The 27833-nt window shown below is 43.8% G+C and overlaps 1 protein-coding gene across 1 annotated transcript; it reads right to left on the bottom strand.

The window, feature by feature from the left end:
- Positions 1-2047: 2047 nt before the first annotated feature.
- Positions 2048-25953, bottom strand: TARS1 (threonyl-tRNA synthetase 1). The gene is made up of 19 exons (XM_090037910.1): positions 25822-25953; positions 25493-25573; positions 24280-24470; positions 23016-23139; positions 20781-20902; positions 20423-20540; positions 18123-18187; positions 17950-18028; positions 17338-17484; positions 15820-15918; positions 14183-14349; positions 13205-13367; positions 12979-13116; positions 10983-11060; positions 7287-7387; positions 7083-7187; positions 6154-6226; positions 5232-5346; positions 2048-2565 (listed from the first exon to the last, which is right to left on the bottom strand). Exons 1-19 carry the CDS (start codon positions 25840-25842, stop codon positions 2417-2419), a joined length of 2136 nt encoding a protein of 711 aa, XP_089894036.1. The 5' UTR covers positions 25843-25953; the 3' UTR covers positions 2048-2416.
- Positions 25954-27833: the final 1880 nt, after the last annotated feature.

The following is a 27833-nucleotide window of genomic DNA, read 5'->3' as shown; positions in this document are numbered from 1 at the left end:
TCTGCATTTTTTTTTTTAGCCCAGGATCTTCTGGGAAAAGACGGTTCTGCGGCACCGCATACTGTATGGCTGCGCTTGTCTGGATGCAGCCAAGGAGGTTGTGGGGCAAATGGAACACCTGCAAAAAGTTAGCTGAACAAAGGGCCAGCATCCCAGCCATGTACAAGCTCAACAGACAGTTTCAAAGTCTCAGCATATTTCTATACGGAGCTGCTCTATGGAGTTTTTGAGGTAAAGATGTCTTCTTTAATGCTATCTTACAACACTGCCATCTCATAATCCTTGCTTACACCATGCTTTATTTGAAAAAGCAAGCATACCTTTGAAATTCAAGCACTGCAAGGCACTTTAATGTAGCTATCAGGTCACCCTTCCTATAACACCTCCAAAAAAGTTTTTTAAAAGCAGCAACAGAAGGGTGTAGGTCAAGAGGAATTTAATTTGGTGTAGATAAATTCTGCACACTTGCTGCTAGGTGTTCTATGGTGGGAGCCTGGGCTTCAGCTTCAGCATTTGAAATGCTAAATGTACTGAATTCAGGATGGACTGATTTAAAACAACTCACTTTAATTTATTCAGTGGGAAACCTACATTTAAATCAGGGTTTCCATTTGTACTCTGGTTATTTTCTAAAGAAAGCTACATCAACTAAGAAAAACGCACTTGGTAAAACATGTTGATTTACAACTAAATAATGTAAAGTCTTTACACTAAACAGGTGGGACATCACCCTGGGAACTTCATAACGAAATGAATTGCAGTGAAGATATACCTTCATAGGCAACAGATGGAATACACTATGCCTTGCACAGACAGAGTTACAATAAGAGGAATCCATACTCTTAATTCAATGCTGAGCAGGTTGTTATGCAGCATTATGTCAACCTGACATTCAGCACGTTGGCATATATTCAGATGGGGGCACTGGGGAGGGAAAGCAATGTTCCCTGCTGAGTTGCAAGGACACCAAGTTAGCTTCAGCAGCGACTCACGTGACTGCTGTTAAGGTTTATCCGTTACTATGGAACAATTCAATGGCTACAGCCTTGTCAATAAGCTGGCGCTATCAAGGACAGCCACCATTAGAATCTCATTATACATGGCTTACAAACAACTTCACAAGCCCATTTGAGGAACGCCTGCTACTTGCCTTGATTTAAGCAATTACATAAAGATTAATTTTGAGAATCTTATCAAGTTCATGGAGGGTTAAAAATGGCCATTGCTTCTTTACTAGTATTGCTTCTTTAATCGATACAGAACTTTCTGTGCATAATTGGTGTGAAGCATCTTCATGGTAACAAATGGTGACATAGTAACACATTTAATCTTGGTGGTATCTCCTGGGGCATGTCCCCATGAGAACATATGTACGTTTCTCCAGGGACAACTTGCATTGGCACGTAATTAGGTAATTGTGGCACTGCAAGTCATCCTTGGGGAACACCCCTGCACCACACTCTGGCACGTGGCAAATTGCTCCAGATGGGGTGGGGAAGCTGGGGCCAGCACCAGCAGCCTTACCTGGGGTCCCGAGGGCTGCACCAGCGGAAATCCAGACACATGGAGTCTGGCCCGTCAGACCTGAGCTCTGTTTCCTGCCCAGGCTCCAATTTTGGGTGGCATACACTGCAGCTGCTTTTCTTATTTGCACATTTTGTTTTTGTTTTTTAGATTCTGGGATTTCCCAGTATCTAATTTTGCTACCATGTGCAAATACACAGTGAACCAATTCAGACACCTGGGCCTACAGACTCTGATGATTTTAAGTCTCTTGTACTCAGCAGCATAACTATGCCTGGCTCCAAGCAATACTGACAGCATCAGGTACTGTGCTCTTTCTGTGAAGTTAATGGAGCACTGACAAGAACGGTTCTGCCAGTGCACCCTCCACTCCCCCCAAAAAGCCCTCCTTGAAAGATTTCAAATTACTTTTATACTTGAATTTTAGGCTCAGATGTAATTTTGGAAGTGTAAAATGACCAACACAAATAGCTAGCATGTTAGCTACAATATACCAGCCCTCCTTAAATCTTACAAAAGACGCTTTAGTTACCAAAATGCATTTATTCTCAATAGAATATTTAGAACAGTATTAAATTGCTATTGTATTTTAATCCCTGATTAACAAAAGTCCACTTTCCCATATTTATCACATTAAGGTTCATTTACTGGGCTTTATTTGGTCAGACATCAAGCAGTTTCCTGTCACTGTTTGTGTATAACTAAAGTATAGATGTAATGCCAAATTAGAAAAATATTTCATTTTTGGATTTTTGTTGGTTCATTTGGCCAATGCCCACTTCAAATCCAATTCAATGCAGTGCAATTATTACACACAGTATGATTTAACCAAGTTTGAAAAAGTGTACTTCTTTTCACATAAGGTACAGGGGAAAAAAAAGCGAAGTTTTAGTTAAAAATCCTCTTCAGCATTTTTACTCCGTGTCTGTTTCAGTTCTACCAGCCTCTCCACAGTATCAGCAATTGTGCGTTCACCGTGCACTTTGTTGTCTCTGGTACGGATGTTCACTGTTCCACTTGCCTTCTCTTTTTCACCAACAACTGAACAAAACCAAACACCACATGTGAGGGGAACAAGTTTTTTAACAAGCTTTTTAGAGCACAGAAACACCGAGAAAGACACAGCAGCACACTGAATAAATGCACTCAACTGATCACGTTGTTTCTGCAGTGCTGTTCTTTCTAAAGTTCAAAGAGTCCTTGCTCCCATTTAAGAAATCCTTTGCCATTTGAAAGCTTTAAAAAGTAGTGTTAAGCTACTTTAAAATGCAGTCTCTGGCTCTAGAAAGAAGTAACACTTACTTTCACAGAAGCAGAGGGGCTGGTACTAGGGCTGTGCAAAATGGCAGCGCTCCGCTTCAATGGAAAAGCGTTTTGTTTCAAATTTCGTTTCGACTCGAAACCACTGTTCCATTTCGTTTTGTTGAAACAGTTTAGGTGTTTTGATGTTTCACCCACAGGCTATAATGGGGAAGCTTGAAACAGCCTATAACTAATTTCTGGCCTGATTTGGATGAAGCTTGCAGGAACAGTAGCCCCTTCTGACGGCGTGAAGCTTGCCAAGTTTCAAAGAGATAGGTGCAGAGATTTCAGGGAAGCTGCACCTCAAGCTGCGGACAAACAAAACTTGTGACATAGGTGACACTGCGTGTCCTAAGGCACAGCAGGGTGAAAACTAGAGGCATGCTAGCCCCCTGATGAGGCGATGAAGCCTGCCAGCTGCCAAGGAGATAGGTGCAGGGGGAGTCTGGATTCTGGGGCCCTGCACCTCTAGCTGCTGACAGGCAAGACTCGTGACATGTGCAGGTGACACTGTGTGCGCCAAGGTGCACCCTCACTCAACTGACACCAAGGCAGAAAGCAGGGCAGTTCAAACAATGCTGCCTTTTATGCAGTTTTTCCATCCCTCCCCCAGAGCACAGGATTGGAAGGGACCTCAGGAAAGTATCTGGCCATCTACAAGTCAATAATGAGAGCACTCCTTCCCTACCTTCCCCCCTCTTCCTCCTCCCTCTCCTTACTTTAGTTTCCGTTTCCCTGCAGGCAAGCCCAGCTTGACCTTTGAAACATTTCAGCTTGCCTCATTCAACTTGGAGGCTGTTTCGAAGTGCTCTGTTTTGTTTCCGCTTCACTGTTTCAAGCTCAAAACGAGGTGTAACAGCTTTGACACGAAACAGCTGGCAAAATTTCACACAGCTCTAGCTGGCACCACTCTAGAGGACACATAGGCTGCTATGCTTGAACTATTAGATCTGCATGCCCTGCAAGCGATACAAATGAGCTAAATCACTATTAACTGAACACTGAATGAAACAGTTTCACTCGCAAGGGTTCTACTACATTTGCATCATTAGAGGAGAATACACATAGCAGTTACACCATACAGTTACCATTCCACTGCAGGTTTTTACAGCCACCTAGCAATTAGTCCCAATTTGCGTGGTTAGTCAGCTTTCCACAGTACAAGCTCTGGTAACCGGCATGCCAGCTTTTAAGGTAAAGTGAAACTGGAAGTACCCGTGACACTTCTGGTTTCTCCGAGCCCCAATGGCCCAGGGCAAAGCAGCCCGTGTTGCTGAGCCCCTACAGCCGGGGGGCATAACAGGATGTATGGGGCCTGCCTCCCTGTCCTGCGGGGCCTGCAGGAGGGGTGGCAATGCCATGGGAGGGGCGGCAACACCCCGGACGTGGTGGGAGAAGCAGTGACCTGAACAGGCAAGGAAGCCTGTTCGGGCCACTCAATTAACCAGCATATTTTGTTATCCGGCATCCCCCATTCCCAGGGGATACCGGATAGCAGAGCTTTTACTGTACTATATTACAGCTTGACAACTAGCTCCTGGCTTTGCCTTTTCCTTCCCATTTAAACTACCACATAAGCAAAGTATCTAGAGCAGTAGTTCTCAACCGGTCTGGATTTGAGGTTCCCCTCACTGGATGGGTGGCACCATTCCATAACTTTTGTGACTGGAGTGGCACCCACTTTCAAAAACTACTTTTTTGATTACAGTGTTTATCACCTTATAGAGAGACTTCAGTGGGGGCGAGAGATCAGCTAGGTAGGGACAACTACACTTACTTGCATGACACTAAGTATCACTGCTCTAGGGTTGCTGAGTGAACAATGAAGATGCTGACCAAAAATTGATTCTCTTTACAGTACTGCTCTGGCCAGGTTCTAATCTTTGCTGTATCACAGTATGTCACATGCATAACTGCTGAACGCAAAGTGCCACGTCTGAGAGCCCACAACTGGAAATGCTGATTTTGCCACATTAGAATGCAGCATCCCTCCCTCCTGGGAAGGGAAAAGCCAAGTTACTGTGGGAGAGGCAGTAGGGATACAAATCACTTAATACGATTTTTAACTACCATGATCTTCTCTGAAATCCACGTTGTTCTTCAATCTCAACTGCTTCCCCTGTTCAATGACAGCCTCAGAACACACACAGTGGCACCTTTCCTGGTGCACTGAAAGGTCAGGCAAACCTTTTTGGCTAACACAACTGCATAAGCCTGGCTCCAAAGTGAGGGCTGCCCAGTCACATGCAAAGCTAGAATGAAGTTTGCTGGGACAAAGTACCTTAGGAAGGAAAGGATTGTTAATAAGTCTACTCCTGCCTCTGTAGTACCCACTGGTAAGAAGGCTTGCACCAAAATTTCAGTTGGGCACAGGACAGTTGGGCACAGTATACACTACTCCTTACCTAGGATGAAGTTATACTGTGCAAGCTGAGCATTTCTGATCTTCTTGTTCAGTGTGCAGCCAGGATCCACGTCAACATCGGACATTACTCCAGCATCGTGGAACTGCTGCCTGACCTAAATAATAAAAAAAAACAAAAAACTTATAATTAAAGTATAAAGTCTTTACAAAGAAACGCTTTGACACTCAGGGGCCAAAAATTAAAGCAGTTTTGCTTTGACACTGGCTTGAGAGGCACTGACACTAATGAGAACGTAAACGTGGGTCCAACACAGCACAATATGCTGGCCCACACTAAATTACAGCAAACTAGCTCAGCCAAGTGGAACTGGGCACACTTGACAATTTTAGTAATAATGCTGTAGGCAGCAAGGGGAATGGGACTTTCATCAGAAGTTCCTTTAAATTTTGCTTCTTTATAAAACTATTTTAGTTTAAGCCTCCCGAGTCTGAACAAGAAACTCCTTGCAGTAACAAGATACAACCTGCTAACAGATACTTTTCTCTTCCTTCCTCCTTCCATCATAGGATCATAAAAAATTAGGACTGGAAGGGACATGATGAGGTCATCTATTCCTGCTCTCAACACATATAAGGCATTGTGGTCCACCTTAACAGAGCCAGTTGCAGGACAGGCACTTAGATGTTAAGCTACTTTCTTCAATGGCTCCCCAACTAGCTGCTGAGGCAAACAATCGCCTTTGCTTTCCTAACAGAAACAGTCTTTCTAGAATCACTACTTGTAGCTTCATCATCCACAATCCACTTTTCAAGTTTTTTTCAAGTTCCATTTACAATTTAGGCAGTTTATAATTATCATTAAAAGAGGAAGAGAGATGTAATCTTATTTATCTAAAATGCATGTTGTAAGTAAATTCCTTGTCAAAACCAATGGCAACTGAGCAACTCAAGTCATGATTCACCTTTTGTGCATATTCATCACATGTTGGTCCCACTGGTACCACCATCACTTGCTGAGGGGACAGCCAGAGAGGCCTTGAGAATAAAAAAAACAATTGTGCAGCATTTAGTATTCTTTACTGGTGGGTGGAGGCTAGAATCAGCGCTTACAATCTCACATTCAAGTTGCCTGAAGGGCAGAGAAGAGCATACACCTGGACCCCCAGCCTCCAATTACAATTTATCCTCCAAAAAGAACGAATACCCAAAAGGGTGAATGTGGTTTAGGAAAAAAAAAACCTGTCATTTTTAGCAGAAAAGCAGTTTCATCTGGCCAATTGTTTTGTTTTGGGTAGTAACTAATCCTTTTAAGAAGAAAATTTATGTGAGTTCATACTCCTGAACCTTGTCTGCCAGGTCCTCCTTTATCAGACAGCATCTTCCCATGGGAAAGAGATAAAATAGGGTAGAGGAGGAAAGGAGGAAAATTAATGGACAGATGGAGAGGTATGCCTACATTTTCTGTCCTGGTTCTGTTTTCACCAATCTCAGACTTTTTCTGTCTGAGTTTCACATTTTTTATTCCTCTCCCATGGACATATCACTGCCTACTCCCCTAGGTAGCAGAGAATATACATGGTGGTTTTCTGTTCTTGCAACTGAGCTGTATCGCTCCACTAGAGACAAGCAGCTCAGATGGGCGAGCCATTTGCTGCAGCTGCATGCCTGACAGTCTGATGACCAAATACTGTTATTTCAGAAAGAGGTAGGGCGGCTGGGTTCCAAGCTGCTGCCTGCTGGTTTACTTGTAGCAGGAACCTTCAGTAGGCGGCTGGAGTGGATCCAGAGTCATGCAGCTCCCCCCAGACTCTGCTAACACCCCAACCACCATCTGGAATGCTTACTCCAAGCTGGACAACACTGGTATAAATAAGATAATTTTCAACTTTACCATTTGCCACCATAGCTTTCAGTCAGAATAGCAATCATTCTTTCCACAGATCCTAAGATGGCTCGGTGAATAATAACTGGCCTTGTCTTGTCATTACCATCATGGCTGGGAATAAGAAAGAATTTTATTGTAAATTTATTGTGCGTCTCCAAGAGACTGCATACCTAGATTCTGTAATTAAGGATACTCATACGTTGTACTTACCTTACAAAGGTCAGATTAAATCTGATTGGGAGTTGGAAATCCAGCTGGATTGTAGCACACTGGTGGTATCGTCCAATGGCATCTTTAATCTGAATGTCAATCTTAGAAACAGAACAAAAGGATATAGAAGATTATCACTATGAGTGAAATCAAATCGCAGTGCAGAAGAACCACTCAGATAATGCCTCACTTCAGCCCAAAGCAGAACTTAAGCAACCTGCAGGGCTTCTGAAAAAAGGTGAGCAAAGACAACCCACAACTTCAAAAGATTCATGCATGAATGCAATACACTAACCTGATGCTCTTCTCCTGCTTTGATTTTCCATCCCCCAAGGACTTTTCATTTGTAGACTCATGCAAACCAAAAATCCCTCAGAAATGAAAGCTTATAATAAAAACTAAGACCTCTACCATTTGTAGCCAAAAAAAATCTCAACCTTCTGTATGCAGTATTTAAATTAACCAGCATAACTTCACAGCCTACATTACATGTTCAGAGACAGATCTGCATCAGTAAGATTCCCTCAGGACTGGAGATAATACTCCTTCATATTCCCCAATTTCTTCAATGTACACTTGGTTATTTGTGGATAATGTTTATAGCTGAAAGTCAAGCATGTAACTAAGTATTTGTAGTATCTAGATCTTAACTAATTCAGGAAATTACCCTTTATTATTCCATGACACTGGCTCTAAAGAGCAGAAAAAGAATATCTTTCCTTCTTCTGTTCATTTTATTCAGGAAACTACACAATTTAATTTTGTTTTAAAATATAAATAAAAATCTTTTATTTTTGTTGGGCTAGTTGATCTAAAATATTTTTGCAAAACCACACATGCTTTTATAATCATTTCTTGTTTGAATAGTTGAACAGCAGTTGGATTCTGAAAACTAGAGTTTTCTACTTATTTACTAGAAAATTCTTAAATTATTTGATTAATATTTGCAACTAACATGCATGTGTAGAAATCATAGTCAGTCTGCTAATCAGCAGAAAAGTATGTTAAGCTTGCTGGATAGTTCATTCACAAATAATTTAAAATGAATTATGTATTCTCTTGCAAGAGGAGCTGATACAATATTAAAAGATTCCATTTCTCCAGATAACATTTTTTAAAATGCAAAACTCATGAGCAATTTCTTATACTAGAAGGACAGTCACCTACTCTACATATAAAATTACAAATCCTAGAGGTGACTTTTTCTTAACTAATATATCAGTAAAACTTGAACTTATAAAAAACTGAACACTGCAAGAAACTGGAATGAAAACTAGTGCAAAATTACTGATCTTTGAAAAAAGTATTTCTAATATTTCTGTAACTGGCAAACATCCGACCTGATAGTGCCACCTGCTGTCCATGTTTTCTAATGAGTTGAATATTTGCTGATTACCTCCATTAATCTGGAATGATTTGACTATGCAAACAGAGTTTATTTGAGGAAACAGAAGCAAAATTGCAAAAGTGTCTTGTAGCATGGCTTCCCAAGTATAAAGAAGGTCAAAGAATGTTCTTGTGCTCTAGGATTATCCAAACAAAGTATCAGAGGAAAAAATATTTATATCCCTGGTAAAGCAATGGACTCTTGCCAGATAGCATTTTGAGGCAGCAGCAAAACAGATGATTACATCTGAAGCATCAGCTCTCTAAGGACAATTTGCCAAATCCCTCAGGAGCTGCAGCCCCACGAGTGAGAACACGTACTTTGTGGCACCTCAAAGGCTTGAGGTGCTGCAAAACACACACAGTGCACACAAACAGGTTCACAAAACTGGAGACTGGGAACTTCCAGTATCAACAAAATCAACCAAACAAAAAACCCCCCGGGGGGGAGGGAAAAACAGGGTGGTGCATGTGGCTGCAGTGTGCGTCACCCAAAACTGGAGCTGGCCATCCAAAGCAATGCTCCAGCTGTTGGCCAGGCTCTGCGCACCCAGACTGCTGCCACTGCAGCCTGGGAGACTCCAGGTAAATCTCTTGGGTAAATGCTTGTGAGGATGTACCCAGGAAGATTTTATTTAATAAGCTCCTTCCAGCACTGACCAGCATAGGATGTTTTCATGAAAACTCCACATAATACACCTATGTTGAGAGTACAAATAAGACAAACAGAGAGGATCTCCTCTTCCCCCAACTAGATTGGGAAGGTGAGGGGGCAGACCATGAGCACCACCTTAGATTTCTCTCTCTTTTAACTAATATAGTGGCAAACACTGGTTTGAACAGAAGGGGCTGGTGGTGAGAGGGGAAGAGGGCAGGCAGAATCCTACTGCCATGGCATGGACTCATCCAGGTGCTGCAGGCGGGGTGGGAAGTCCCCTCAGCCTCACTCACTCGCTCCCATATTAACCTCTCGCAGGTTCTGGTAGGGGCTGTAAAAGCCTTAACGTGGCTGTGAGTGTGTAGCTGTTCCCATACTACAGAGTGGGGAGGGCGAGCCAGGCTGCAAGAAGAATCCTGAATCCTGTCTGCCCCCACCTCCATTCCAGTGCGATCCCCATGTTCACCGGCCCAGGTCTGCGCCCAGTCACCCAGGTGCAGCCAAGCACAACTGTTTCCCCATGCCTCTGTTCCCAGGAGCAAGGTAGAACGGCACTTGCTGCAGCTGTATCCCAGTCTACCTGGCATGCTGGAAACAAAGGCATGCTGGACAGCTCCACTCAGCCACAGTGACGGTGGTGCCACCAGGTCTGCGGCACCTTTAAGGTTCACATCACCCCAGCTGAGAACCACTGCCATAAAATGAGAGAGGGTAGGGGTGTCACTATACGACAGCTTTTCCATGGTAGCTGCCCATGGGCACACTGTTATCCATCAATAAGTGAAAATTATATTAAATCCACAGCAACTTAGTACTCAGCAAAAGACGGATAACGTACCACTGTTTAGCCTTTCCTTATTGAGGGGGAAGGGCAAACACATAGACAGTTCCACACAGCAGCTGACAGGCAGTAACACCCTGCAGCCTTTTACCCTGCAATAAGTTGCTCGTTTGTCCATGTCCTAAGTGACTGATAACCTTAAGCTGCATTTTCAAAAGCACCTAAAGTCACTGTAGGGCTTAAATCCTATTTACTTCACTGCTACAATGAAATTTAGCAACTTTCAATTATGGTATCCTGTTTTTAAAGGCACCCTAAGCAACAAATATTATAAGCATCTCAATGTGTACCAATTATACAATAAGGTAAAACAACATATGAAAGTAACCAAATTAGATTTTATTCCTGGTCATGTCTCTATATCTGAAACCACTCGACAGACTTGCTCCACTTCAAGTTTTCCCGAAATAAACAAACCTGCTGCATCTTAAGACTCTTCAGTGATAACAATGACATAATACCTATTTTATGCATATCATTATTTTTGGAGCATCAGAAAACTTTAGATTTGGGTGCATTAACTCTTAAATTCTAGGATCATTTCCAGCAATAGCCAGCCATCTCAGCAAATCCAGTGATAATCAGACATGCTAGTGACACTAGCACTTTGGGATCCTATGACCCCAGCTGACTTCCTGCCCTTTGGGCAGGGGGCTGGACTCGATGATCTCCCGAGGTCCCTTCCAGCCCTAATGTCTATGAAATCTAGTATTGTAGTCTCAAAAGAACAGTAGTTGAGAAATTCACTTTAAACTTCTTTCTGACCTCATTCAAATGCTAGTTCACTACTGATGCACTGTAAACTACTCACCTTGGGCCCATAAAAAGCTCCATCCCCAGGGTTTAATTCCCATTTCTCACCAAATTCATTGAGACTGTTCTCAAGTTGCTAGAGAAAAGACAAAAATTTTTTAGTGATATGATGCCTTTATTTCACATAGTATGCTATCAGACCATGATGCTGCTACAGAGGGAGCTGACAGTCATTCACTGTCTAATTGTCTAGAAGGTTCAGGTAGCTCTAGAGCAGGGGTGGGCAAGATAAGGTCCGCAGGCTGAATCCAGCCCACCAAGGGATTTTATTTGGCCCTGTCCAGTCCAGGCGCAGGGAGCCACCCGGCTTTGGCACGTGGCCAATTCCACCGCCTCCAGGCATACAATGGGATGGAGCAGTGTGGCAGTTGGACTCGCTTCCCAGCAGTCCCTGCAGCGGCAGCTCCTTCCAGCCACTGCCGCCACCAGTCTCTACAACCGTCGCCAGACCCAGCCCCACTGCCCAGGCACCCCAGTCTGTCCATCCCACACCCAGCACTGGGGGTGCCAGATGGAGTGGGTGGATGAGGTCTCCATGAAGACTGGCCCAGGACCTGTACTCAGGAGGTGGGGAGCAGCATCTGTGAGTGGGACAGACAAACAGAGCTGGGAATCGCTGGACAGCGAGTGTAGGGCCAGGGCCCAGCCAAAATCTGCTCCCTGCACACTCTTTCCTGCAGAACCTGCGCCCATCACAGAGGCATGCAGAGAACAGACTGTGGCTCTGCCCTGGGTCCTGGTCCCATGCTGTCACCACTCTATGGTCCCAATCCCAGCTTTGCTCACCTGTGCTGCTCCTGGATGCCGCTCCCTGCCCACACGCAGCCCATTCTCATCCACCCAGCACTGTTTAGGCCACTGGAGGGCCACTTAGGGAGTTTTGGTAAGCTGTTGCTAGCTGGGGCAGGGAGTGCTGATAGCTGCGACAGCTCACCAAGCTCCCTAAACAGCCCTCTAGCCCAAATAATTGCCCGCTCCTGCTCTAGAGGCTGGTGAAAACTGCAGTTCCATGATATACAATTTAGCCTGAAAAAAACACAGTTTGTTTCTGGGCTACTGAAACACTTACCTATTCAAGCTGACTCACAAGGGGTCTAACCCCCACCTTCACAAACAGAGGAACTGCCACTCTGACCTCATACCCTTTATACCTGATTTGGAGGGTGAACTTCAAGCTGGGTCTTCCAGTTCTAAAAAGAGTACCCTATAGGGCAGTGGTTAGGTTACTCTGAAGTTACTCTGTCTGCCTCTCCTTTTGAAGCTGTTTCTTTCTGTATAAAATAGTTAATCGTCATTGGACCAAGCACTAGAACCAGAGTGTCCTACTTCCCAGGTGCCCCAATCGCCACGTCATGGAATGACACTATCCTTCTGGCCCAATGAATATTAAAACATACCTGAAATCAAAATGAGTTATTTTCAATTTGTTAAATAACCTCAAATAGGTTTCATTCTGGGCTGACACAAAATGAAGAAAAGTCTCAATTCAATACAGCAGAAAACCCACCCCCCAAAACAGTTCTACATACAGACAAAAAAACCCCAAAACTCTGCTCCTCTATCTGTGCAGTTAATTCAGTTTTGGTTTTAGTCAAAGACACTGCTCATGGATAAGGGAAACAATTTGACTCGGAGCCACCCAGCCAATTTTGATAACAATCATACTTCAGGAACTTCACCCTCCATTTATTTTTCCTCTTAAAGCAGTTGCCTCTTTTGTCACCGTCTTTAAAAATATATATTTCAGTTCTTGTTGTCTAAAGAAATAATCTGCCATGGTATCCATAAACTATGTGTACTGAAAGCATTATTTGCAATGGCAATGGCAATGGCAAATAGAAATAAAAAGGCAGTGTGAGCTGTATTTCTCAGCCACAGCTGTCACTAGACCTCCCCAAAGGAGGATTTTTTTTTTTTTCCAGATATCCCAGTTTATTTGAGGAGACAGCTGAAGTATAGTACTTACACAGAAAGCCATTAAAGTTACAGATTACCTTTTCAGCTTGATTCCATACTTCAATATCTCCAAGGTACTTTTCAGGACGAGTAGAGAGATTTAGTTTAAAGGAAAATCCGAAGACATCATACACAGCACGCAAGAATTCCAGACAGCTCTTTATCTCGCCTTCAATCTTTATATTAAGACAAATGCGTATTCTGTAGCTGAGACTGAGTTATTTGCATTTTAATATACACATTTTATTCAAGTATCTCTTGTACCTGCTCCATAGCACAAAATATGTGAGCATCATCCTGCTGGAATCGTCGCACTCTGGTGAGTCCTGTAAGAGCTCCAGATAGCTCATTGCGATGAAGAACGCCAAAGTCAGCCAGCCGCAATGGCAATTCACGCCAGGATCTTGGTCGATGATCAAACATAAGGCTGAAGGAAAAAGATAATAGTATTTAAAACATATCCAGGATTAAACTCCTACAAAAAGTATTCCTTATGAGATATCCGTAATGTCTGCTCTGATAAACAAAATGCCACTAGTTGTGTGAAACAAGTTTCAGTACAATGTGAAGACTTACTCAGAAGGAAATTTTGGGCCCCTTTTGGCAAATGGATAAAAAGGTTTTTCCTAAGAGCATTATTACCTGGATGCCTAAACTACATCAGCATTATGCCAATGCCATATACTAAAAACTGGCACTGTGTACATGCACAGGTATTCGGGGCACACAAATTTTGTAGGATTTAAAAAATTTAGCCTTTGAAATCTATTGGATAATGGCATTCATCACGACCGTGGTGAATATAGGCACTGGAAACAGAACACGTGATCCTTAGTTAAAAGGTTCCATCAGCCCTGAGAAGGGATACCCACATTTGAAACCCAAGTGAGGAAACTAAATAGGAGGAAGGCCAGTCTGTCTGAGGGACAAATCCTCCTGAACTTGCTTGTGTTTTCTGACCTCAACTAAAAACCAAAACAAAAGTACAATTTCACAAGAAACTTGAAGCTGGCCCAAGATACCAGTTAAGATCATTTTTCTGCATTGGAGATGTGCAAACAGCCAAGAAGTCATGTTTGTAATCTAGCATCTATTGTACACAATGAATAATGGTATTCCAATACAATATAAAAATTACCAAATATATAGGTTTAGAAAATGTTCTCAAATCAGGATATGAAAGCTAAAAAATTACTCCACATAGTTTGGTAATCATTGACTAAATGGATGCTAAACGAATACCAGTGTCCGGGACAATTCATGGGCTTCAGTGCAAAAATCTCCTTCTCCACTTCAAATGAAAACATGTTTTCACTGTAATGCTGCCAGTGTCCAGAAGTCATCCAGAGTTTGCTGTTGTAAATGTTTGGGGAGACAACCTCCTGGAATCCTCGCTTTTTATATTCGCTCTGAAAGAACAGGCCCAATTATCAAAGAATTAAGAAGGCACCAGAATAGTGATTCTCAACCAGAGTGTCATGGCACCTTGGGATGCCTTAAGATTTTTGAAGGGATGCCATTGGGTGCCACACAATATCAGCACTATGTGGTATGCAAACATGATTCACCAGAGGAACCCAGACAGTTCTGTTATCCTGTGTCAAATCCTGTTGTGGTCCGAGTTCTTTGCAACAGAACTGCTCTATTATTTTTTCTGTAGACAAAAACCAAGTGAAAACAAAGAGCTGACATTTTCTGAGGGGTGCCTAGAGTCTAGAAATGTTAAGAACCACTGTTCGGGAGGTTATGAAGTCCATGACTTGGGAACAAACAGACCGGACCCCTAGTGCCCAACATGGACAAGACAGTAAAACAGCCATGATCCCATCTCAACCCCTACTGCAACCAGAGAATGTGCCAAATGGACTCTCAGGTAACTGGAGGAATATCTAAATATTGCACTGCAGCATAGTAAAAATACACAGTGATAATAAAATGTCAATGAAGAAACAATGCAATGTTTGTAATTCTTGCTACTATACTCTCCGTAAGTTTCCTGCTTTGCAAGGCTAAATTTATTGTCCCTTAGGGTGCTTGTACACGCGATGCGGGTTTAATTTAGTTAAACCACCAGTTTCACTACTTCAATTTAGCGAGAATGAAACTGAACTAAACCCCCATGGCATGTACACCAGGGGGAAGAGCTGCCAGTGGGCTGAGTGGTCCCTGAGCTCCATGGGTATCCAGTGCTTCCCTCTGTGGCTGTTGGGGGCAGGGGGGTAGCTGGTGCTTCCATCTGCAGCAGTGGTGGAACCTCCCAGGCAGCACCCACCTGCTAGCACCCAGCCCAGATGGTCCTGCAGGGTGCTGCAGCCACAGAGGGAAGCACTAGGTCCCCATGCAGCTCAGGCAGGCAGGCAGGCAGACTCCAGCAGATAAAAGATCAGGGTCCTTGCTGCTTTTTTTTTTTTCTTCTTTTTTAAGTTGAGCCTGCCTGCCAGCACAGGCTGCTGTGGCTGGGTGTGCTGGTGATGGGAGAAGGTGGCAGGGATGGTGCATGGGGTGCTGGAAGCCCACAAAACTCCAAGCATGTTGTCTTCCAATGCCCCAGTAACAAGCTAAAACATCTCAGAGGTGTTTTATCTTGCTACATTCAAAGTTATTTGAAGTGGACTACGCTGCTGAGCATGCAAACAGCAATGTCATTAAAGCAGTGCAAAAGGGCTTCTGAGCTACTTTAAAGGCCAATTTTGTGACATGTACAAAAACCTTTAAACAATTATGCATACTACAAAAGAGTGTCAAATTTTTAACAAACAGACAACTCATTTGAAAATTTGGATTTAATCTCATTTACATTACTCTTATGTTCTTCCACAGCCTTGTTACTGCTTCATTGTATAAAATACAGAAGAAAAGGCTCCAAAAATATTACTTACCCTGATGAATTCAATTAGCGTGTTATAGATGTAAGCTCCCTTTGGCAAGAAAAAACAACTGCCAGGACTGAGCTCATGGAAGAAAAATAGTTCTTGGTCCTGTAGGAAAGCAACATTTGCACATCTTAAGTTTTTACCAACTCCTCCTTTCTCCCAGTATTATAGACAAAGTAACATCCAAGTATTAATTCTTACTGCATGTCATTGAAAAGAAATTCAAGACTGTAGCCTGGTTAAAGCTCAATGCAGTGCAAATAAATGAGAAACACCTAATCTGCTTTTACTAGTAAGGACTAATCCTTCTGTGGCATTTTACTGCATTTACTGGAATCCAGATTTACCACAATCCTCCAATAATTATATTCTACACATGGAAAATTATAACTCTTGAGAGTCGTCTTAAATTTATCACCCCCACCCCAGCCACTGCAGCAGGGCAAGCAGTGGGGGGGGGGGAGGGGGGGCAGGCGATGGACTAGTCAAGTAGCCTGCTCCCTGCCCTCCTCCCACACACTCCCCTGGCTGCCTTCCCTTCCCCTCCTCCTGACTCCACACTGCCTGTACAGCTTGCTACTTACCCCTTCTCCACTGCTCCCCTATCACTACCTCCCCCCAATCCCAGCAGTGGCAGCAAGGGGGGCAGGAGACAGAGGCTGCAGCTCCAGCCCCAGGCTCAGGGTCAGAGTGAACCACAACCCCCCTGCTTGTACTTGAAATCTAAGACAAACGCCTCCATCCCCACTACCCACATTGAACGTGAGGGAAAACCTCGCCTTGGATTTCAGTAAGTGTGGTAACACCCTGGACATATAAACACGAGATGCAGGTTTAATTTGGTTAAACCACCATTTAACCAAATTGTTTAGGGTTTTTTTTTAAAAAAGAGGTGTTCTAACAAGTTACACCATCCAGTGGAATTTTTTCCTTGATGTAAAAAGACAGCTGTAGTCTTCTCGGGACCATAATTATTAATTCTTTTGACTAACGTGAAAATGCACCATTTTATCGAGAACAAGATAAAAGGAATACAGAACAAATGGGAAAAGAAAAGAAATGCACGTCAGCGGTAAATCAAAAGGAAAATTGGAAAAATGTGGCAGATTCTTAAGCAACAGAAAGAATGAACGGTAAAAGAGAAGGAAGTGCACATAATAGGAAAGTTATAAGAATCCATCTAGGAATGAGCTTTCGCAGGGGCTTTAGAGTAGCACTTAAATAAGACACATTACTGTCCCCTTGCTTTCCATGCAAAGTGCAATGTTCACGTTTTGGATTCAGTAAGTCTGTGCAGTAAGATTATAACAATGGAAAAAAGAAAAAAAAATGGTGAAAGACAGAAAAGAAAAATATGGTATTGATGGTTCACCAGTAGCGTTTCTTGACGTTAAATTCTTAAAGAGAGGCACTCACTTCCGTAACCTGACAGAAAATGTGGTAACAATTACACCTCAGCCATTCAGTTAAGGATTAGCATCCAGATCGATTTTGCAAAATATGTTACTAGCAAAGTTCTCTTACCCGTCCAATCTTTCTATGATCTCTGTTTTTAGCCTCCTCCTGAAACTTTTCCCATTCCTTTAGCATTTTTGCATCAGGAAATGAAATTCCATAAATCCTCTGGAGGGTTTCCATATCAGACTTGCCTTCCCAATACGTAGAGGAATTCTGGAGGCAAAAAATGAAATGGTGTAGCACAATGACAAAACAAAAGTTCACAGCACCACTTTTACTCTATACACAAGCCCTGAAACACTGTTTAAAAAGGCAGCCCATATCTTAAAACTGAATGGAAATAACTGAAGCCAAGTGGAGCATGTATAGAGCTTTCATCCTAAATTCTGAATGACAACAAAAGCTGCAGCAAATCATGGCAAAAATACAAAACAGAACCAGCATGGAGAGAGATGGCCCAGTCATACTCCTTCTCCTAGCTTTGCTGATAGTAGACAGTGTGTGGTGTGGACTTAAGTAAATACAGATCGATTTTATCAGCTGGATAGAATGAGGTCAATACCTCAGTTTAAAAACAACATTGGCACAAAGTGGCCACACCATCCTAGAAGATCTGGCCCAAGAAGCCCACAAGTAAATATCCTTGTTTAAAATTCAAGACTGGATTTCAGCGCTCACCTTATGGATTTTTATGGTCTTTATCTTGCCAGTGTGTCTTACGTGAGGGCCCCTGCACAAATCTATCAAGGGACCACATCTAAGAGAATGAAAACAAAAAGACAATGCTCATTTATCCTGCATCATACTAGAACATGATTTCTGTTAGCATGAAGTTGTAAGCTGGTTTTTACCTGTACACTGTAGTAGTTGGAGTATTGACTTTTTCATTCAAGATCCGACACTTGAATTTATTATACTGGAACAGTGGGAGAGGAAAAAAAAATACATGTCAGTTCTTTACCACTTTATATTATAAGACCAGATTTCTCATCTATGCATAGGGCTGTGTTAAGAGATCCTAGTATCCCAATTTAAAATAAACATTCAGTGCTTATCTGTGAACAGATTAACTTCTACTCCTCAGCTAGAGAGATCTACACAGAACAAGTTAGGTGTTAAGGAGACAGCTCCTTGGGGTACTTTTTCTTGTGTTTGTATGTCTGGCCTCCATTTCAGGAGAGACTTTCAAAAGAGATGCAATGAGCTTTTTGACTGATAGACAGTTACCCACAAGCTCGCCAATCTCTGATCATTTCAAATGTCTTTGTTTCACTGAAACTTTCGGAACTGGACCAAACCAGATTTCCAGTGGACTTGGGAGGTATTAATTAGTTGGGATTTATATCCTTGGAAAAGTAAAAGGAAGGGTTTCTTATTTCCTTTCTTTCCCCATTGTGAAATGCAGTCCTGTTTTATGGTCTTCTCTGACGAGACTTTTGTTTCTTTCTTATGTATTTCAGGAATATGTGATGATGTGGAACAGAGGTTGGCAACCTATGGCCAGCGAGCAAGATGCAGCCCATGACAGTTGGGTCTAGCCCATATTTTAGTATCAGCATGCTGATCCTGTTACAGGCCAGCCATCAGATCTAGGCCAGATTCTAAATTTTACCAATACTGACTCCTATAGAGGGTTCTGTGTGATCTGCTCTCTTTGTGCAGAGAGCTGCTTTCTCCCCCCAACACTGCAGCCTCAGTTCACTGAATCAAGCCACTTTAAATTGTCCCTTTTCAAAAGGAGGCTGCACTGAGAGTGTGGGGAAGAAAGAGAAACATAAATGTACCCGAAGGTCTGGAACAGCCTGCCATCGAAGGTGGTTCAAGCACCTACAATGAACACCTTCAAGAGTAAATTGGATGCTTATCTTGCTGGGATCCTATGACCCCAGCTGACTTCTTGCCCTTCAGGTGGGGGGCTGGACTTGATGATCTTCTGAGGTCCCTTCCAGCCCTAATGTCTATGAAATCTATTTGTGTAATTTCATAATGTAAATGGAAGATAATGAAGTGAGGCATATAGCACACATGAAAGGCACTGCCCGCCTGTCGTGGGGATATCAATTTGCCACCAGAGAGGCATCCAAGAGAAATGGCCCTCCAGTGACAGAGGCTCCAGGTGTCACAGACAGAGAAGGACTTCCTGGAGAACTCTGGTGCCAGGGTGAGGAAGGCTGGTGGGAAGTGTCTTAGGCAGGCACTTGTAGGCTACGCTGTGTCTTCTGGAGTCTTCCCAAGCTGGGGAAGGATCAGAGACCCCAGCTGCCAGCTCTGTTAGAACCAGCAGGAAGGTTGATGTCTGAATAAAACTGGTATGTCTCCAAGGAGGGCTAAGCTGCAGCCAGATGACAGGGCAAGAAATTTTTCTTGTTTTTTGTTTTTCCCGTCTCCAAACCTACAGTCAGTTTAAATTGGGCAATTTTTTTATCCTACATAAATCCTTTTGTTGTTTTGTCTCCTTACTCACTGCCTGTGGAAAGAGTGATTTCTGAGCAAGTGATACTGCAGACTAACCCTGTCCATGGAAAAGGGGATCTAAAATTTCTTCCATAACCCAGGAGTGGCCACCTGACGGATTCCTCCACTCCAGCTGCAAGGTGCAGTATAAATGGAGTGAAGCCAAGTTTTGCTGCAGTAGGGAGTTATCCTAGGGCATTCTCAGTCTGTTCCTTGGAGCATAGTGGGGAGGACCTTGGGGTCGGGGAGGGGTCCCCTGCTCAGTGCAGCTCTGAACACAAGCAGGGACCGAATATTTCATGGTGGCATTTTATACTTTCAAAGCACCATTCAACACACAATCCCTCCACAATATCCATGTAATGTCGTTTTTACTGTAATTTTAGTCCCATAGAAACTATGAGATAGCAACTTTCCCAAGATAGCTCCAACATGGGAGCCACAAAGCGAATCAGTGGAAGACAGAGTTCACAGCTACTGCACATTCTCTTCATTTAAAAAGCTCTAGAGCGCTGTGTGCTTTTTAACCATTAAGTATCCCAAATAAATCCATATTAAAACATATACTTGTGGAGATAATATTATTAATCTGATGTACATAGCATCTGTAAGGCTCTTCTCCCTAATGCTAGTATATGGGCTGCAAAACTAGGAAGAGCTAAATTGTACAGATGCAGTAAAATTGAAAACAGCCTACCTTGAACATTTCAAGTAGAGTTTCCTTTTTAACTTCCAGTCTTTCAAAGATTTGTTTTTCCTTCATGATTTTCTTGCATAGAGATTCCAAACCAGAGAAATCATTACTAGATACACCCCTAAAACAGAAAAGAAAGAAATAAGTAAATCTGTGTTGTTATTGATAGCCTTGGGGCTGGTTCTGGCTCCAAGCCAAGCCACAGCTTGTGCACTGGAGCCACTGTGTAGGTGGAAATTATCTGCCCCAACAAAGATTACCTTGTGCAAGGAGCAAAGAAACAGAATCCTGATTAGGACTCAGACTCCCTATTCTGTGACCCCGGTACCACCCCTACTGTATACAAAACAAAACCACCTACCCTTCCTCAAGGAACATGTCATAATAAAATCCATTTTCAATCGGTGGGCCATAGCACAAACATCCACCATAGATTCGTTCCATAGCTTCACCCATTATGTGAGCGCTCGAGTGCCAGTATACCTAAAAGAGAGGGACAAAAAGGGAAACAGCTTGAGCATTTGTGTATAATAAATTTCAAAGTCTCCTGTAAACCATTTAGTGCTTCTTCTGAGTTATTTTTTTATGGACATCCAAAGTAAATCGGATTGGAGAAGAGAATGGATTTGATGATTTGCTCATCAACTTCCCAATACTCCTCCAAAAATCACAGACAAGTCTGAGAAATTGTACTTAACCGTCTTTGCACCCATTCAGTTTTTCAGTTGGAAAGAACAAAGAAAATAAAATACTTTTTCACAAAATCTAGCCAAACACCAGCCTCATGTAATATCTTTCTTCGTAAGCCTTTTATTTTAAAATAACTGCAGCAATGGAGTGGCAATAAACAGTACCTAAAATGAAAGGTATGCCTGAAACACAAAGCATCAAATCCTGCATCAGGGCCTGGGGAAGCATCTGTTCACTGAGGCACCCCAGGGGAAGACAAGAAACAATGGACACAAACTATTAGAAATGGCTTCAGATTGGACATAAAGAAAAAATTTCTTTACTATTCAAGTGTCCAGGGTCTGGAACAGACTCCCCCCAGGAGGTGGTACAATCACCTACCCTCTTCAAAAAACAACTGGACGGATACCTTGCTAGGCTCATCTGACCCCAGTAGTTTTTCCTGCTCAAGTGCAAGGGAGCTAGCTGGACCTGATCTCATGAGGTCTCATCCAGCCCCTAACACCTATAAATCTATGAACCACTGACTGCCTTTCTTGCATGCAGCCCAGCCTCTTGTCTTCTTTACTATTCATTCCATCCAGGAAGAGCACACACCAACTGCAGATGCTTCCTCAGCCTGACAAAGGGTATTTAAACCCGAAAGCTTGGTAAGAAGAATTTTTCCAATTATTTGAGTTGGTCTAATAAAAGATATCAACTTTACCCAAAGAACCTCATCTGCCTATGAGTCTATGAATTTTTACATAAGTTAACATCAGTAATTGTGCAGGAAAGCTTACAAAATAAAGACCTAAATTGTTTATAAAAGTTTTACACTTGAGTGTCTCTGCTAGAAGGAGTCTTATTAGTTTCTTTTACCATATAAAGACAATAAACACTCACACTTTGATAATACACTGTTTTATTGTCTTAGTTTTGTTCAATTAAAAGGACAATTAAGGACTACAGGACTGTACCATTTTTAAAAGCAAATATCAGAAAATGCACCCATGTATGTCATAGTGAAAGTATCTTGTCTACACTATACATATTTATTTTGTGTCTTAAATCTACACTTCATGCAACATGACAGACTTAGTTGTTGTGGGAACTGTAAATTTGAATTTAAAATACTTACATTTATATGAATGAGTAATCACCAAAACAAACACGGCTGCATTTACGCTACGCACAATGCTACAGTTCACAATATTACATACATCTGCAGTAGAATCCTTCTTTCTTAAAAATACCTCTCTGTAGTTTTCTACTACACAGCACATGATTTTCTTACTCTGATCCCTCCAAACACCTCAAAAGGGACTAATCCTCACCAGTATCTACACATGCACTTTACTGCAGAGCTGACAGTAAAGCGTCGCTGTCTACAGAAGTGCCGATATTAGGGCACAGTAAATTAATTAACTGTGCCATAAGATAGTACTGTCAGGGGCAATACTATCTTACAGAAGAGTAATTTACTGTGTTGCAACACACATGTGGACAGCAACAAGGAGAGCAACACTTTGAGCCAGAGTGAAGCAGCCCTGGAGTGACAGAAGGTGGGGAGGGGGCAGGGAGGAAGGGATCAGTCACACAGCTCCACAGTTTTGGCACTCTCGTGCCCCAGCCAGCCCCTTCATCGCTCAACACCACCACCCAGTGCCCAGGGCTGACACCCTAAGCTTGCCATTTGCCCAGGGCATGCTCTGCCCCAGCTCCAAGTCCTGCTGTCCCAGACACACATGTAGATGCTGTGCCAGGGAGCAATGTACTATAGACCAAACTGGTCCAGAGCTTCTCATGTCACATTAACTGCACGTGTAGATGCACCCATTGAGGACTATGCTTACTGTTGGTTTGCAATCTGAGTTGCAAAACAGGGAAAGAGAAACGCACAATTGTTTTTGTGGAAGATACTTACTGCTTGAGCTTCTTCATCATCAAACTTGAGCAGCTCCAGTGTGCAGTCTTCCTCCAAAGGTCGGTCTAGATCCCAAACCACTTTGTTCACTTTTGCAATCACAGTGCTGTCAGCTAAGCCTTGACTAAGGAAGTAATTCATAAATAAGATGTTGGAAGCAGATACAAATTTCCCTACTGCATTTTCCCCAGAGCAAAGTTTCCACCTGTGCAGGTTTATCTATAGATTTGCGGAGCTTTTTGCAAAAGAAAGAAACATTTTGCAGGAGACAGCCAATACATGAAGCAAAGAAAGCCTTTAAAGGCTTTCGTAGCCAAGAGTCATAGCTGGTAAGATGAAGAGCTACTTGGTTCAGGAGTCACAGTTTAAGCACCATGGCATTCTGTTTAGATCTGAATAAGAAAGACCTAATCTTTCCTTCTCAGTTTATTTCACTTCCAATACTTCCTAGTCTTTCTGATCTTAACAGTGCCGTAAGTGAACGTAAGTCCGAGTTTAATTTTATAACAATGTGGAAATAAGGGATGCCAAGGAAACATTTGGGCCAAAAGTTTCAAACGTATTTGTACTGATGGATGAACATGCAAACAGCAGTGTGACCACAGACACAAAATCAGAGATAAACTTCCAAGTACAAGGAATAATCAAGTGACAATAGGCCTGGTGTTTCAGCCTTTTAAAGTCCCCTAACTTTGGGCATCCTGAACAGAATCACTGACAGTTTCCCAGAACAACCCCATCATTCAAAACTCCATCTAGTATACATCAGAGTGAGGGCACTGCTTTTTGATGTAGTTAAAAGTTATGTATTTAGTAGCTCCCATTAAAATAATGGAAGTGTCCTCGACTAGTTTTCCTATGGCAATGCAGACTGCAGTACATAATATATGTATTAACTCCCAAGCTAGCAAACAGTTGTTCAAGTACATATATGATTTTGCTAAGATTATGGATTTTTTTCTTCATCACAAGCATCAAACCAAACATGGGAATAACCTTATATTTGCAGGATCCAGATGGCAGTTAATACATTCATTTTAGTAAATGCATCGTCATAAGTCAAAGACTAACATTTCAAAACTAAGAAGCTGCTGGTTAGTTTCAGTGTATTATAAAAGTAAAATTGCTACAAAATGCCTTGAAGAGTGTCAAGCTCGCTAACAGAGAAAAAGGATGTCATTTAACCACTGCAAAACATAGCAGTTAATTTAGAAGGGCAGATGTGTTTAAAAGAAAAAATACAGATCAGAAAATACAGCCATACCTGATTCCACAGGCAATTTGATAAGGAGTGGTCTTCCAGGACTCAGCATCAACCTGCTTGCCATCAGGCAATGTGACTGTAATGGATTTGCTCTCATTTGCAGCTCTCCCTGCAAGAATTGCATCATGCTCAGCTTTAAGTTTATTATACATCTGTAGACGGTCACTGATGAATTCAGGCCAGGGATTTAGCTACATAAAAGAAACGAAGAGATGCACACAGTAAATTCTTACAGATTCTAATGGAAACTTACTTAAACTTAAGTGAAAAAGATTAACAGTATCAAAATCAATTTAGGACCAGGATTCCTAAATTACTTAGCTACTTCTGACATCTTTTTCACTATCATTTTTCTACTATAAAATGGATAGGAAAGGGCTGATGTTACTTTCTCTATTAAAGAAAAGAGGATGAGGGGGACAAACATCTTCACGCAACGCAACAAAAATTCACAATGCCAGGCGGTTTCATCTAAAAAAAAACAAAAAAACACAAGCTTGCATTACATTAGCAATACTATGGAGAGGAGGATGTGGCTGGTGGCCACACTCCAGCACCCAGGGCAGGCACAGCCCCATCCAGCCACACAGAGGGAGATTAAGCCTGGCCCCGACTAAGCTGCATGGGCAAAGGGGTGTGCAGAATGGGAGGAAGGGAGCTTGGCCCAGCCGCACAGGGGAAAGGGGGGCTGCTCCCAGTTCAGCTGCAGGAGAGGAGGAGGGAGGCTGGCCCAGTCCCAGTCTGGCTGTGTTGTGGAAGGGGGCATAAAAATTTAGCAGCAAGGGAGGGTGTCACTATTAATGGCCACTGCTCCCCTGGTGCCAAATTTCCCAACCCACGGGGAGCCCCATGGGCCAGATGCCTCGGCCCTCTGGGCCGGAGGTTGAGCACCCGTGCGCTGGACCCGCAGAACTAAAAGCACTCGTGTCATCCATGTCGGCAAACTTGGTCACTGGAGTTCGCTCCTAGGATGGCCCTCGACTTCCTGGGGAAAGTGGCGGGACAAACGGTAGCGGTGGACACAGATTCACGGGCGTTTAGGGCCAGACAGGGCCTCATGAGATCATCGGGTCCAGCCCCTGGGCAGGAAGGACTGTTCGGTGGTGGCTCCATTAACCCCGTCAGATTTGAGATCCAGCTCGTTCACAGCGGGGGGGACGACGCCCGGGGAGCCGCAGGGGAGGGACGGGGTCCCAGGCACCAGGGGACTTACCTCCACGCAGCCCCCGGCCTCCGCCCCTTCCTTGGCTTTCTTCTTGCCCCTGTCGTGCTTCCCCTCGGCCCCGGCACCGACCTGGGGGGACAAACCAGGGCGACAGACGTGGTGTTGCACCCTTGGCTGTGGGAAGGGGTAGGAAGAGCCCCTCTCCCCCAGGCTGGCGGGGGGGGGGGGGGGGGGCAGCACGGGCCGTATTTCCCCACGCAGCACTTAGCATAACGCACGGAAAAGACCCGCGGGTTAAATCCACCCGGCCAGCCCCGCCACCCCCCGCGGGCTCCCCCCACCCAACCCGGGGCGGGGGTCGCGCGAGATGCGCCCACCTGCTCCCCGGCCCCGTCCATGGCGCCGCGCCCCGGCCCGCACACGCCGCACCGGCCCTTCCGGAGCGCCCGGCTGACGCAACCCGCTGCCGCGCCCCGGGCCTTCCCGTCACAAGCCCGGCAGCCAATGGGGGGCCGGGGGCGGGGCCTGGCAGGGGCGGGGCTCGGCGGCGGGGTTTAGTCGTGCGGCGCGCTCCCGCCAGCCCCGAGACCGCTCCGGTGCGGCTGCGCTGCGGGGTGTCGCGCCACGCGGGGCGCCCGCAGCCCACGTGGGAGGGGGAAAGCTCCGCGTGTTCACAGCCCGGGGCAAGGAGCCGGGGCAAGGAGGGGCTGTGGCGGCTCGCTGGGGCAGCCTGTGCTGTGGTTTTGGCAGCGTCTGCACAGGAGCTTCCTCCTCTGGCACCTTGACCCCTCTTTGTAGGTGACAGTCTTATGGCTAGAGACATAAAGAGCACTTTGTTGGGAACAAGTTGCTGTCTCCCATCCTTTTATAGTGGTCGTAGGCTTTTGGAGGATGTGGTGCCTGGTAGACGGGTGTAACCACGTCTTGAAGCGCAGCACGTGGCGAGGTGCCTCAGGGAGAAGAGCGTGGGCACAGGCCTGTCACTGAGCAGGACAAGGGGGGAGGCGCCCAGTGAAACACCCCATGCAGCCCATCAGGGAACCCAAGGGCAGGGCTGTTAGGCCAGTCCTGCATGGCACCGGAAAGCCTCACGACTCAGGTTGCTCTCTGCCCCTCTGCAGCGATAATTTGAAGCTCTAGATACTGTTTCAGATCATGCTGTATTGGCCCAGATCCAAGCCAAGGCTGAATTTAAGACACTCCCCCCTACCCCCATTAATTAGATTTTATACATGGAAAATTTATAAATATTTCCTAATTTCCCTTGTATAGAATATTGTCTCAAAGGGTTAGGTTGTCTTAAACTCATTCCCCCCACAGCCACAGCAGGCGAAGCAGCGGCAGGGCCCAGGTGGTAGGAGGAAGGTATTAGGGGGCAGGAAATAGGGGAGGCGGTGGAAGAATAAAGCAGATAGCCCAAACTTGCTCGTGTTGCTCCCCACCTCCCCCCCAATTCCCCATATTAAGCGGGGGAGGGTGGACTCATGTTGGATTTACGTAAATATGTTACATTTTATACCAATAAGCAATAGAGCACATCTGATACTACAACCCTATTCAAATGCTAAAAGTTAGGCAAAAGATTTGATACTAGCAAAGTTTACTGATGTCGTGTAATCTTTTCACAAGAAAAGGGAGTTAGTAGAACATTGTCAGGTAGGTTAGCTTGAAATTTAGATTAATAGAAATATTTTTATTCATTTTAACATTAAAAATGGAGGGAGGCCCTGATTTGAATTTAAATAGTCTCCTTCAACCACAATGGTTTTAATAAGTATTGACTAACTACTGTTTTCACTGCCCAGAATGAAACAGCTAAAAATAAATGTGATAAATGGTAAAAAACAAAACAAAACAAACCAACAACAATCTTTTAAAACATTCAATGAATGTTTTAACAAAGGACTTTTGTTTTAAAATCACTGTTTTACTCTGGTCATCTGCTATAGGCCTCCAAACCAGGAGGAAGAGGTGGATGAGGGCTTCTTTAAACAACTGACTGAAGTTTCCAAATTGCAGGACCTGGTTCTCATGGGGGACTTCAATTATTAGGACATCTGCTGGGAGGAAACAGCAGTGCACAAACAGGCCAGCAAATTCTTGGAGTGTGTTGGGAATAACTTTTTGACATAGATGCTAGGGAGGCCAACTAGGGGGAAAGCTCATCTCAACTTGCTGCTCGCAAACAGAGGAATTTGTTAAGAGCATGAAGATGGAGGGTAACTGGGGTGACAGGAACCACAAAATAATGAGTTCAAGATCCTAAAGGAAGGAAGGAAGAAAAGCAGCAGAATAAAGACACCAGACTTCAGACAAGCAGACTTCAAGAAACTCAGGGACCTGGCAGGTAAAATCCCCTGGAAAGAAAGTCTGAGGGAAGGAGGAATCC

Source organism: Crocodylus siamensis, chromosome 3 (assembly GCF_052110815.1).
Source record: "Crocodylus siamensis isolate JL-2025a chromosome 3, ASM5211081v1, whole genome shotgun sequence".
NCBI lineage: Eukaryota > Metazoa > Chordata > Crocodylia > Crocodylidae > Crocodylus > Crocodylus siamensis.
This window is presented reverse-complemented; position numbering and strand designations above follow the sequence as displayed.

What these genes read in the sequence shown, in the direction of transcription:
- TARS1 (XM_090037910.1), bottom strand. Translation starts at nt 25,842, where the DNA reads ATGGACGGGGCCGGGGAGCAG. An exon ending in CAAATTGCCTGTGGAATCAG is followed by an intron (nt 23,140 to 24,279) that starts GTATGGCTGTAT and finishes TTACTTCCTTAG; the next exon opens with TCAAGGCTTAGCTGACAGCA. An exon ending in TATGGAATCAAGCTGAAAAG is followed by an intron (nt 11,061 to 12,978) that starts GTAATCTGTAAC and finishes TCTTTTCTCTAG; the next exon opens with CAACTTGAGAACAGTCTCAA.